Source organism: Anas platyrhynchos, chromosome 6 (assembly GCF_047663525.1).
Source record: "Anas platyrhynchos isolate ZD024472 breed Pekin duck chromosome 6, IASCAAS_PekinDuck_T2T, whole genome shotgun sequence".
NCBI lineage: Eukaryota > Metazoa > Chordata > Aves > Anseriformes > Anatidae > Anas > Anas platyrhynchos.
The window spans coordinates 29,571,163-29,584,628 of NC_092592.1; the positions used below are offsets into that span (position 1 = coordinate 29,571,163).

A 13,466-nucleotide genomic window follows, 5' to 3' on the forward strand; every position below is an offset into this window, starting at 1 on the left:
CCATTCATAAAACCAAACCCCACCAGCACAATTTGCAGTTGTTCTGTTGCTGCTTGTGAGTTTTCAGCCCTAACAGCTCAGCCTGCACACAGGAGCTAGTCTTGCTTTACTGCTACTTTCGTACAGATGGCTTCAGATCCAGATTTCATAATGGGCTTTTTTTTTGTGGGTATGTGAAATTCTCAGCATTTTCTTTTATTGCCCAAAAACCTGTAACTGTCAACGAGTGATGGAGGTACCTTTACGTACCACGTCCTTCTGTAAGTGTGTGCACTGAGCCAGGCTCTCTAGCATGGGCTCACCGCTGTCCCCCATAACAGGAGCAGTGTAGCCTGACTAATGGGGACAAAAATCCAAACCAAGCAGTCACGATTGCTGAGATCTGTGTTTCCCCTGGTTTTGGTGAGAGAACTTAATTCCCTGAAGGGAAGTGGAAAAAAACATGTTTCCATACCAGGAAGTAGTTCTTCCAGCTTGTATTTCCCAGCACTTTATGGGTTCTTCCATTAAATTACTGCTCCTGTCGTTACCTGTTAAAGGCGCAGATGTAAATAAAGAAGAATTTTAACTGGAAGCAGAGGGCAACCTGGCTTTGCTTTCTCTCTCTCTTTGTTTCTGTGACAAAAACACGGTTTCTGGTCACCTGAGATATTACTCTTCTGGGTGATTTTACTAGTTTCTTTTGCTTGGTAGGACACTTCCTTTGCACGTGTTTTTCTTTCACAGTAATAATTAAAAAAAAAAAAAAGCAACAAGATTGCTTTCAGGTTTTCCTAAGATAAGCAGTCTGTTTGTGATGACACTGCAATTATATTTTCCTTCAGTATTATTAACTAAAGAACTAAAGCGTATATTTGGCTTGCTCTCCATTTAGTTTTCTGTTGTCTATCTCCTTGTATAGTTAATCTATAAAGATGCTATCTATTAAGTGTATTTTTTTGCTTTCATTTCATTTCTAGATGTTCAGACATCAACTGTCTATTCTGTAGGGCCTAACCATATTAAAACCTGACTTAGATGTTCCCAGGGTGAGAAGCAAAATGAGCTAACTTTTAATCCTTCTCACCTTGTTGATGTCCAGTGGAGGAAAAATGCTTCAGAAAGGAGTATATATTTGAAGGTTTTTTGTAGTGAAGAAGACCTTCCTGTGAAGGAAGCATTTGCTTCCTTCCTTTGCATCTTCAGTCATCTCACTGATGGGCACAGCTGAGAACAGAAGGCATTACCAGTCTTGACAGTTATCTCCTATTACAAGCATGAAGTCCTTCCTCTATATCTAGACCAGCTGAATAGACAGCTTTAATGCATGTTTGCTTCATATCATGTCCTGACAGTTTACTGTAGAAGTGATAGAAAGCAACTTGATTTAGCCATGAGAAGATGTTTCTATTTCCATGCTTGGGCAGCTTGTCTGAAACTTCCAACAGGGATGGATCCAGATGGGTACAGCTGATGCTTTTCCTGTGAGCAAGGCAGGAACTATGCTTGAAGATCAGTTTCTCGTACCTAGGAAAGGACAACAAGGATTGACTCTATGGCCTAGAGGTGGATGTGTTGTTGTCTTGTCACCCTCAAATCATCCAAGGTTTCCCGTAGGCCTGTCAGAAATGGGCAGCATTGAATGGCATAAAAAGCACAGCTATCAAGCTATCACCAATGCAGGGAACGATAAAGCAAAAACAATGCAATCCATCAAGAGCATACTGTGTAAGTGTAAAAAGCCTTTTAAATAGTTTCAGTACAAGGTTATCCGGTCAGTATATACCACATTTGTAAGTTATTGTGTATTTAAAAAATTAATGAAAGATATAATTATAGCAGTATTACCAATGACCTTTTCCAAAATGACTCCATCATGAATCTGTAAGCATTTCAGAATTGTTTTCTGGGTTCCTAGTAATTTTGCTGCAAATTAATGACATCAAGCCCTGGCAATAAAAGCCTTGTCTTTTTTTTTTTTTTCCTCAAAAGAAGAGATTGGGAAGCATTTTTTCGTTTCCTAGCAATGGTTTCACTGAGAGTGGTGTATAAAGCCAATTGAGAAGGTGCTGTCCTATTAGCTAAGATTTTATGTAGTGTTTTAACTGCCCACTCTGAGGGACAGAACAAAATCTATCCTGTCTAAAGACAGTAAATTGCCTTTCCATGGCTTAGTTCGGAGAACCTTTGTTAAATTGAGCTTATTCGAAAAACAAAACAAAATTAAAAAAAATACCTGACTATCTAAATGCCATATGGGCTCTTGTATTTATTGCTTTTCAAGGACTTTCAGATCAGACTGCTATGAATGGAAAAATCAGAACATTCTCTTCATTTTGACTTCCCAGAGTAGGACCTTGAACAACCAGCTCCCTTCTTTTGTCTTCTACCCTTGTAATGAGCAATTAAGAGCTTTCAGTTAGACCATGGTAGGCAAGGTTATGGAGGCAAAATTCATAGTACAACGTGTCCCCTTTTCCTCTGTATCATCTTGATAGTTTAGCTATATTTAGGAAAAAAAAGTCACTAATTTAGTGAAGAAACTAGTAAATGGGAAACAAAGATACATAGGAATTGGATAAAATAAATAAGATGGTATCTTCAAAGCTATGTGAAGCCTTGCCAGTTGGGACAGAAAAATAAATTCCTGCCAACTCTTTTTCATTCTCTCTCCTGGGGTCTTGTTTTGTTTCTAAGAGAGGCTCAAAACTGAGAAAAACCATGTCAGACTGCTGAGGTAATGAGTACACAAGATTTTTCTGTCCTCAGCTAACAAGAAGTGGTTATCTCCTGTATGCTGTCTTCTATCTTGCCATTTACAGCCCTTCCACAGATCAGCTGTGCAGGATACAGAAATCCAGATGTACCTACCAAAAGCAGTTAATGCTAAGCATTTCTTGACAGATGAACATGAGCAATATAAATGTTTGAGCTCTCTGCATACACGTAGCTTTCTCGGTTGGGCCTGGCAGCCCCAGAACAGAGATGGTAGAGGGGGACATGTGGCTGCACCTTGGTCGCTGTAGGAAAATATCCAGTGAGATAGCTCACAAAACTGATGAAAGGAGAATTCAACTGCAACACCTGATTTTGCACATCAAAGTTTGTTCGTGTGATGATTTGTTTAGCTTAGTTCTAATTCAAAAAAAAAAAAAAAAGAAAAAAGATGAGAGTTCTCATCACTCCCCAGGATAAGCTGTTTGAGAGTTTGGAGCTATTTGTAGACCACAGCACTACACTCCTCTCCATTTCTTTTGTTTGCTTACTCTCATAGAAGTTTCAAATCCACTACAGAGTCATCTTAAAATATAATGTAACCTTCGTCGTGTTGGCTGATCTCTCCATCTGAACAGTACCATCGGCAGCTGGGCTGCGTTCATTATTAGTGAGCAGTGCTGACAAGGTGCAGTTGCTTGCTAGCTGCTGCGTGTATGTAGCTCTTGTCTCTGAAGGCTGCACTGCAATGCTTGATCAGGCTCAAGAAGCTTTTTATTAGCGTGTGTGTGTGTGGGGGGGGGAGTTGCCATTTTAGGAATGAGGTGACCCAGAACCATCTCTGCAGCACAGAGCAAAACATTCCTCTCTGTTCACACTCCTCTAATTACATTTAGTGTAGTATTGTTTCATCTAAATTATAGCAATTATATACAAAGATCTTCTTTGAAATCATTTAATTAAAGAGTAGCTAATGCTCTGTGCTTTTGGAATGTTAATATATTGCCTTCCACTTAGGAAACCTCATTTTTTCCATTAATTATCATAGAAGAATTTCAATGGCAGAGGATTTTTCGCTTGTTCTAATAGATTTAAAAAGCAAGTGATTTTGGTAGTTTGATTTTTGTAGCACAAAGAAGCTTTTTACTCTCTTTCTGGACAATAAGCGAAGGTTCAGTCTGAGGAATAACATTTTCCTTGAGATGCTGATGAAGTGTTGGGTTTCTCCAGCCCTGTTATCTTCTGGGTTCAGGCAAGTGTTTGTGTTTGATTATGTTCTCCCCTCCTCTTGCTAGATTTTCTGTGTAATACACAGGCAGGTCAAATCCTGAACAGGTATAAATCTGCTGGACTAAATGATTTCTGCCTGCTGAGTTGCTGCCTTGCAGGAATGACATTTCAGTCATGCTTCAAATCCAAGACAAACAAGATTCACGGGAGAGCTGCCCAGTAGTGCAATAATGCCGTGACCAGATGAGCATCCTGTAAGACCATGTACTGAAAGCAGTTGTGGCATAAGAGCCAGTGGAATTTAGCCAGTGCCAAGGCAGAATTGGGATCTAGGCTGGAGTTACAACTCCTTCTTCTGGAACATGGTTTCTGGGACCTCCTGCATCCCCCCTCTGTTTCCCATTCTTTCCTTCTCACAAGTGCCCTGGTACCCGGTATTGCTGTGGTTTCTTTGCTTTGATTTTGGTTCACAATGTGCCGTTTGTGTTGAGGAACGGGTTTTGCAGTTTCTTCTGTAGCCTCTTCTGGTTGTGGTGTTTCTTCTTATCACTGGTACCCTACAGCTAGGGCTACACTAAGAAATGTTCTCCAGACCAGAGCCAGGAACAATCTACCTAATAAATCCATTCCTATACATAAGTCCTTCCCCACCGACCTATTTCTAAACTGTGTACACATCTGTCACTGCTTTTTCTTGTTTTGTGTCCTTCCCCTTGTCAGCTCCTTAGAGCTTGTCTCTGTGAGACAGAATTTAAATGTAGAAAGATGTCCACAGCAAGCCCACAACCCCACTTTCTCTCCCTGATACCTATGAGCTGAGACAATTTTCATGAAAAACAGCCCAAGGCAGCTGAATTTTGGCACAGGCTATAGTCTATGAGAGAAGTAGTTTGAGCAGTGAGGGGAAAGCAAAGCCAGCAACACTGAGTGATTACCGTGTAAATTAAGGTGAACTGGAGTAACGCTGGGGCACAGTAGGATCTGGATTGCAGTCAGAAAACTCAATAGAATTTCTCTATTTTATTTCATTTTCATAGGGATATTTGCAAATCATCTCTCTCCCATCTCTTTTAGTCTGGAATAATTTAAAACAAAAACTTTAATCTCATAAGTGCCTTGGTTGAAATGTAAGTTACTGAAAGATTTGGTGTAATGAAAAAAAAAAACACTTTCTCTACTCTGTAAATTTTACAGTAATGGTGATACAATGTGAAACAATGGTGACTGTCAGAAAAGATTTGTGTTTCAGTACATAGAGAATTTAGAAATCTGGAACTTGTATTTTGAATGAGTTTTTAGGTTCTTTTATAGATTCATTTAAGGTGACAAAGAATTGTTGTTACAGTGACAAATCAACTTGATTGTTGTGTTCTGTTGCTTTTGTTGTTTATGCGGACCAAGGTGTTCCCCTGCTGATGAGAAGTTGTAGTGTTGTACATGGCTTTTAAAGTCTGGTCACCCATGTCCCTGCCCTGATCTCCTCCTATTACACTCCTCTTTGGAAATCCAGCTGCATTTGATTGAAAAACTTCTCTGCTGAGAAAATCATGGCTGGCCACGGGAATAGGGGGCTGTTACTTGGTCAAAAAATGAGCACCCTGTAACACACATGCAATGTTTCTGTATGGATGGAATCTTTTGCTTATGTACCTGGTGTTATATCTCAATTAAATCATGCATTTGCTATTTTATTTATTTATTTATTTGGTCCATGGCATGAACTTTCTACATGTAGCTTTCCTTAGTATTTGTGGTGATCTGTACCACCAGTGCTTTTTGTTGCTGTGGTCCTTCTCTTCCAAACGCTTAAGCATATAGCTTTTCCTACAGTTGAAGGAGGGCTGTATAGTTGGGAAGGCAATTAGAGAGACCTGTGTTCAACAAAAAACTCTGCTGCTGGTGGTGCTGTAGGTCCGAGCTTGGGCAGAAGCCTCTGGTGCTATTTAATTTTTATATGATCTCTTTCATGATCCCATTTGTAACAGATCTGTGCCTCGGTTGTAAATTACAGTCTGAGTCTTTCCCCCACTGTTTCTGAGTGCTGACTCTTCAGCTCCAATTGCTCCTGCATACAGCTTTACTCGGTATGAGCCTTGTGTTCTTCTGGAGTTGCATGGCAAAATGTGCCATTTTCCCCCTGAACATCATCTTAGTACTTAGCTAGGTGAACCATGGACTGTGATCAGTGACTGATGATGATGTGCGAGCTGCTCAAAATAATTAAGAAAAGCCTCTACTGATAACCTTACAGTAGTGACAGTATAATTTCATTCCTACTGGCTGCAGCCAGCTTTTACCAGTTAGAAGGGAGGCTGTCACCTTTGCAAGTTGCTTGCCTATGATCCATATCCCAAATATGTTATTTCAGGTGCTTCTCTTACAATTCATAAGTAGTAAATTTGTGCAACCAGGAAGTTCAGTAGTACAGAAATTGAGTAAGCTAAGAAAAGCTTCATTTTGAGACACCCTAAACATATATTCATCAGAGTAGCTCCCTTGATGTTAGACACATTACTTTCTAGAGTGGTTTTTTATTGTTCTGAGTGATACCTAGATATTTCCGTGACACCCATGACCCATTGTGCTAAGTACTGAAGACTTGGAAGACCTTCTGACACAAGCTGCACAGGGATCAGGAAAGGGCTAAATAATTCTAGGATGTAACAGGATCAGGAAAGTGTTATACATGACTGAATAACGTTTTCTGACATTAAGCTGCATGGCAGTGTGTTGGCTTCTGCAGCTGAGATTCATGAGAAATTATTTGCTTAATGGAAGCATATCCCTGCGTGACTCTGGTTCATTCTTCTTCCCTTTCTTTTCTGTGCACAGAGTTTTTGGACACTTCAGTCTCCGTTCTGAATGGCAGCTGGTCAAAGTGGACTACAAGTCTATCTTCAGCCGGAGGTGTAACAAAGATGACTACCAAACCTGGCATTTGCACAATCAGGTACTTGGACTGTGCAGGGAGGGGATGCGGGGGGCTCCTTTTCAGATATTCTGTAATGCCAGGTGAGAATATACTTGTTATTTTTTCATCCATCAAGACAGTGTTCTAACCTGTTGATGCTTTATTTCCCCTGAAGCATATGCATGAATAAATATGGGGCCAGTCTTCTCCAAGCAAGTTAGGGAGATTGTTACCTTCTCTTTGTGTAAAAATATTCCATTTTAACAGCTGGATCTTTTCGCCCTCAGTGCTCAGGGCAATGTAAAACCTCACCTTGTGATTGAATTGTAGGAGGCATTGAACTCTTTGTAGCTCTGTCAGTGACTCAGGAAAATAATTTTATTTCACTTTGCCTCTATTTTCCCTACTCAAAAATGAAAATAAAAACATTTATTCATCCTTCAGGTACTGCAGGTGTCTGTAAAACTCTAGGGAGTCCTTGAATAGAAGACACCAGAGAAGACCAAATTATTTCATTTTATTCAAGGATACACGCTTTCTTTTTCATACATTCTGGCTTATTTTCACAGTGGATATATTTAGGTCCTGAAGCCACTAGAAATGAGGGAGCTCAGCACTCTCTGAAGATTACTTATGGGTTACTGGCCACCAGTATGATGTCCCACTCCCTGCAGGGGAACTGAACTGTAGCCAGCACTATCGGCACTGTGATTTTCCTGAATAAATCCATGAGTTAGAAATGAGCATTAATTAGGCAAGGATGTATCAGCTGACTAAAATCATAGAAGAGAATAAATGAAAGTAATTTAAATGAAAGAAAAGGGAGGACATGTGTGTAACCAGGCAGCCATCTTGGGAATTGCTATTAATGGGAAAGAAGTATTTCAATTAGGCCTTGTCTTCTTTTCTTACTTTTAAGCAGACAAATTATTTCTGGCTCAGAGAAAATTCTGTTTATAACGTTTGTTTAAAATGTCAAACATTTATTTTATATTATCTATTCCTAGTAACACTCTTGAAAACCTTCATGTGCAGAAAAAGCCAGACATAACATGCCATTGAAATTATTTAAGGTCCATAACAAAGCCAGGTCTATCAGGGAAAGGAAAGGGGAATTTGTGCCAACCCTGGGTTTTAGACTTGGGCAGTTCTTTCTGCAGTCGATGTTGTCTGACATGGAAGAAGCCTAGGGGTATGTCCCCATTGCCTTTTCAGGGTAATTCATAGGACTAGAGACACTGACAGATGCTTTCTGAAATGTGATGTAACCAGGTGCTGGCAATGACTTGGGTACCCAGCCATTCTGGGCACATTGTGACTAGCATCCAACTCAGTGCTGAACACAGTGCACTCATGGGTCCTCCCCAGATGCCTTTGAGTCTGCAAAGCCACAGAAAGGGACTAGACTCTTAGCTCCCAACTTTCCATGTGGTAATTGTATGCTTTCATTGTCTTTCGTATATTTTGACAAAATGCATGGTTTAGGGCCTAGATGCCACTACAGCTCTCTGATCTTCTTTCTCATCCTTCTTCTTTGTCTGCCAAAGGGGGAACCTTGTGTCATGGGAGAGAGGAAGATCTATAAAAAACGCAAGCCTGGAGCCCAGTGTTCCCTAGGTCGGGACTATTCCCGAACTGTGGTATCTGAACCGTGTGTCTGTGGTCAAGGAGACTTTGAGTGGTGAGTATGCGATTCTAGTAAATTTTGCAGGGCTTCTTCTTGTAGCATTGGCAGTGGTTGAGCTACTGTCTTGGACAAAAAAATGTGTGGGGAAGCTGGGTCTTATGCAGCTTCATGGTTGTGAGTGTACCATATAGCACAACTGTGATCCTCATACCTGTAATGTGAGGGAGGTGTCCTTGTCATTTGCAGGGGAGTTTTGAAATCCAAGTCTGGAATTCAAAAGTTAAAAAAAATGCAAGTATTGATTGACATTTTGATGTCCATCATTTTTGAAGAGTGACAGCTAGGACTTTTCTCTTTGGTCCAAAGCATGTCCTTTACAGGAGAAAAAGGGAATTTCTCTGTCCTCACTTCAAAGGTCACTGAACACCTAGGGAGCATGCTAACAAAACATATACTTTTTAGGTTATTATTCCTTTGAATTCCAAAGAACCATTTGCTGCTTTTTCTCGGTGTTTTACTGAGAAATCTCTGTAAATGATTCTTTAACATGTCTGTGCAGCCTGCCCTAGTCAGATGTAGCCACTTGCTTTGCATAAATATTGATGTTTCCAACTTTATTGGCCATAATTTCTAAACTGGTTTAAGGTCATTTTGAAAGCAGCTTAAAAATAAAAATGGAGAAAGAATGAACCACTGTTTGATATTTCTTGTACACTCAGGGGCAGGACTTAGGGGAATGCATAACAGCTCAGGATCTCTGAAAAAGGAGTTCATATGGGGAACCTCTGATAGACAATACTTCAAAGATTTAAGACTGTCGGTAGCTGTGATGTTTGAGCCTGAATGATCAGAATGACGTTTAAATGAGGTTGAAAATACCCTGGGAAAAGATCAGCTGAGAAAACTGATTTTCATTTTTATAGGAGGTTATCAGGATCAGTGACTGATGCAGTATCAGTGTGATTCATGAAAACTTCACTTACCTTTGAATCCTGCATTAAGAGTGTCAAGCATGAGATTTGCACACTTATTTGGATCCAGACTAGCCAGGACTCATGGGTCGTTTCAGATCATGGACACGATAATACACTGCAAAAATGAATAAAAATATAGACCAAGGTGTTTTCTTGAATATTGGAGTACTTTGGCTCTACAGGATGTTCAGGGATATAGAGCAGAGATTTTCATCTTATCTGGATGGATGCTTAATTTGTTCCTAATGCCAAAATTACATCTGGGATTCCTGAGCTTGACTCAGGAGATCTTTCCCTGTTGTTCTCATCATGGGAACTTGCAGGATGAACAAAGTATTTTGCCCTGCAATGTCTGCCCTTGGCATTCGCATATGCCTCTGAGCTGCACCAAGAACTGATCTCCAGAGATGCTTATGTCTTTGCTCTTTTTTTTTTTTTTTTATTTATTATTATTATTATTTTTCCAAGGCTTTGTGCCTCACCAGCTTTATAATTTCACAGTGAAGCTTGTCTTTTCTAAGCTGTAAGTGGAAAACTGCGGTAGCTAAATTGGCCTTAAGTGCTGTTCTGCCTTGAAAAGGGTTTGCATCAGAATGCACCTTTTCATTTAATTGACCTGCTCCTTGCATACGTACAGTATCATTTTTGCTTAAGTTTCCCAGTAACATGAGAGAATATTGCTGTTAACCTTGTCTGTCCTGCAGAGGAAATGCAGTTAGAGGACAGCAAGCTGGCTTTTGTTTCAGATTCTGCACTGCCAATGGAATTGTTAACTGGCTTCCAATTGTAAAATTGTTACAGCTGGTAATGGAAAATCAGAAGAACCAGCTTCAATTTAAGGGTGAGATTTGATGCTAGTCTGCAGGGCTAATTGGAAGAAGATAGTTTGGAAAAAAAAAAAGGAAAAAAAAAAGGAGTAGTGCTGTAAATGGGGTGCTAAGCTTGAGTTATCTTAAAGGTGATTTTCAAAGAAGAAGAAAGGTGGACTCATGGGCTCTGACTTCTAAAGGACGAGGCAGTTCTTTAGACCATGGCAAGACACACATTATTCTAGGATATGATTCATCTGCCACCTTTTGGATGTCCACATGAGAATGGGAGATGCTGAAAAACACATTTTTGCTAACTAGGAGAAGGATCTATACAGGGAGCGTATGGAGATAAGTCCCCAGTGTATGTATCTGTAGTTGGAGAGACAGTTCCTACTCTTTCAGCTGGTGCTTTTGAAAAGGAAAGATGTCCACTCAGCCTTTTCTGGCAGTATTTTGGCCTGCCTCTTGTGTGTGAAGTGAGCATGTCCCATGGAGATTCAGAGAAAGGAGGAAGGTTGGCAACTGGGGTTGTGTGTGTGCACTGAACTGCAGGACCCAAAGCATTGTCTCCGCACCTCTCCAGTAAGTAGGTTTGGAGATTTTTTTCTGGTCACAGAGCATCCCACCCTACTACGTTTGATTTCACTTGTCCGTTGAGAGCTGTGCAGACAGAACAAATGTCTGTGGGAGCCCTACAGCGCAAGCTGTGACAGCTGTGCTCCCTCTCATTTGGTCACAGAGCCCTTGTTGCAGTGATATCAGTTTCCTGCTGTTAGATATAAGGCTGATATGAATTTCAGGGGCATAAAACATAATCCAGGACTCCAATTCAACAGCCGCTCACAAGTTAAGATTGAGGTGATTCTGGAAACCCTCAGTCATTTTAAATAGAAAACCTTGGTCTTTTTTTTTTCTTTTTTTTTTCTTTTTTTTTTTTTTGTCAGGGAATGGCAGAAGGAACTCAGGAGTGTTATTAAAATGCTCACTGATCTTTATTTTTTTTTTCCCCTTGATTCTTTATTTACTCTGTCAAGATAGTTTTTCTGAGAAAGACAGCACAGCAGCTGGACTTGATTATTTCCTTAACTTATGCAAACCCTGGGGCTTATGAGAAGGAAGGTGGGCAGCATGTGAGGTTTTAATATACATTTACCAGAAGTTAATGAACAAGCACAGAACCTTGAGGGCATACAGCAATGTTGTCTTTAATTTTATTAAATATTTATGCAGCTCTTTTCTTCTTTAGGGCAAAGTACAGCTCCTCCTGAATATTTTTAATTACCAAGTCACTGCCAGGCATTTTTGACTGTGCAGGTCGGACCCACTGAGAATGATTAAATTGAATGTTGAGGGAAGGAGCATTAGGGAATCTCTGAACCTTTTAAAGTAGCTTGCAGATTTTTTGCCCTCCAAAAAAGCAGCTGGGGTCACTGGGGACATAGCACAATTTTGTCTTACCAAAGGTCTTCCTGGAGACTTTCTTGCCGGCAATTCAGACACTGAATAGGTGAAAAGATAAAGCTTGGAGTATCCTAAAGAGCAGAGAGCGTTTTCAAGGCAGTGGCTTCTGCAGTATCTCTGTTTACACAAAGGTTTAATTTGTTGGCATTTTTTAACGTGCTTTGGGCAACAATCCAGATTGCCTTTTTATTTGCCCCTTGAATCCAGCCTGCCAATAAGGGATATACATACAAACCTGAGCGAGAGCCTATTAAAACTTTTGGAAAGCTTTGGATTAATCCTATTGCTTCATCATAATATTGGCATGCAAAGGCATCTGTTAAAAAAAAAAAAAGCCTTAGATGCAATTAGGTGTGTTTCCACTCTCTGGTGCTCTAAAGAAGCGTTGGTACTCTGGATTACCTTCCCTATTTGACATAATATCATGTAATCCTTAGTTTACCAAATTGGCAGTAATTTTTAATTTAGTGTTGGGAAAAAGAACAAAACAAAACTGTGTTTTTCTTTCAGGCCAATCATAGCTTGGTCAAAGAGAAGGGAGGCCGTTAACATACGTGTCTGTACACACACACAAGCTAGTTGTTCAGGAAGCATTCCTACTGTTTTACATTCCTAAGTGCTTCCTTGTGGAAAAAGTGTCATTAGATCTTGGGATTAATCTGGATTATTCTGAAAGCAAAGATTGCAAAAAGGAAGCAAACCAAAAGAATGAAAAGAAAATAACGATACAGTTTTCTTTCTGAATTTCTGCCCCTGTTTTGTTACCAAATGAAATGCAAGTCCTCCAGTGCTCTCTAAGGCTGGAAATTCTCGTGCCATCAGGTCTCTCACACCTTCTGTGAACTGTTTGTGCACCTCTAACTAATCAAGCACTTTGTCTCTGAATGAGCCTAATCCACAAGGTCATGCCCTCCAGAAGCGAGCCACCAACACGTGCACTCGGTAATAAAAACATCACTGAAAAGTGAGCGAAATCCAATGAATGGGTACAGCAATGCACTCATGACTTATTGTTTCCATAGTGACTATGGCTATGAGAGGCACAGCAACAACCAGTGTGTCCCAGCCTTCTGGTTCAGCCCATCTTCCCTGTCCAAGGATTGCAGTATTGGTCAAAGCTACTTGAACAGCACTGGGTAAGTGAACCTTTCCATCTCTCTGGTTTTGGTAGACAAGAGAACCTGGATGGTCTTTTCCTCTGCATCCCTCCTGGCTCTTTTCCAGTCTTATTCATGAGGTAATGTTTGCAGCAGCAGCTGTATGGAACATTGCCTCATTCCTCAGAGACAGGGAGAAGCATATTAACATAAATGACATGTAGATATTGTATTGCTATCAAGTGATGTATGATCTCTGGAGCCTAGGCTTGGAGCTTCTCTTTGCTGCAAAATTAAAACACGAATCAGGAAGGTGTATCTGAGAAGCAGATGAACATTTAAAAGGGCAAGTTCAAGGTGTTTCCCACTGTTTCTGATTGAATCTTGTTCTATCTTAAAGCTCTTATTTATAGCAGCTTCTGGGGAGGCTCCAACGAGCAATTTTTAGCCTCATGAATTTTCCCCCCTCCTGCCATTTTCACTTTGTATATACAGTGCCTTGAGATTTCACACAAGCTACATGTGCTGGTTTCTCTTGGTTTTACCCAGAACAGATGGCAAGTGTTGGTTTATTATGGTAGTATCATTTTGCAAATGCTGTTCTGTTGTGCGGGGGATTCTCTGAAATGGTGGTTGTACTTGATGATGCAAAACCGCGAT

The 13,466-nt window shown here is 40.3% G+C and overlaps 1 protein-coding gene across 4 annotated transcripts in view; it reads left to right on the forward strand.

Annotated features, from left to right (window-relative positions):
* SORCS3 (sortilin related VPS10 domain containing receptor 3) overlaps positions 1-13,466 on the forward strand; it is a 281,108-nt gene that overhangs the window by 235,878 nt on the left and 31,764 nt on the right. For all 4 annotated transcript variants that reach the window (XM_027460385.3, XM_027460387.3, XM_038181612.2 and 1 more), the window contains 3 exons: positions 6,757-6,874; positions 8,383-8,516; positions 12,732-12,845. In XM_027460385.3, the coding sequence (XP_027316186.1) occupies positions 6,757-6,874; positions 8,383-8,516; positions 12,732-12,845 (366 nt within the window). The remainder of the gene's footprint in view (positions 1-6,756; positions 6,875-8,382; positions 8,517-12,731; positions 12,846-13,466) is intronic.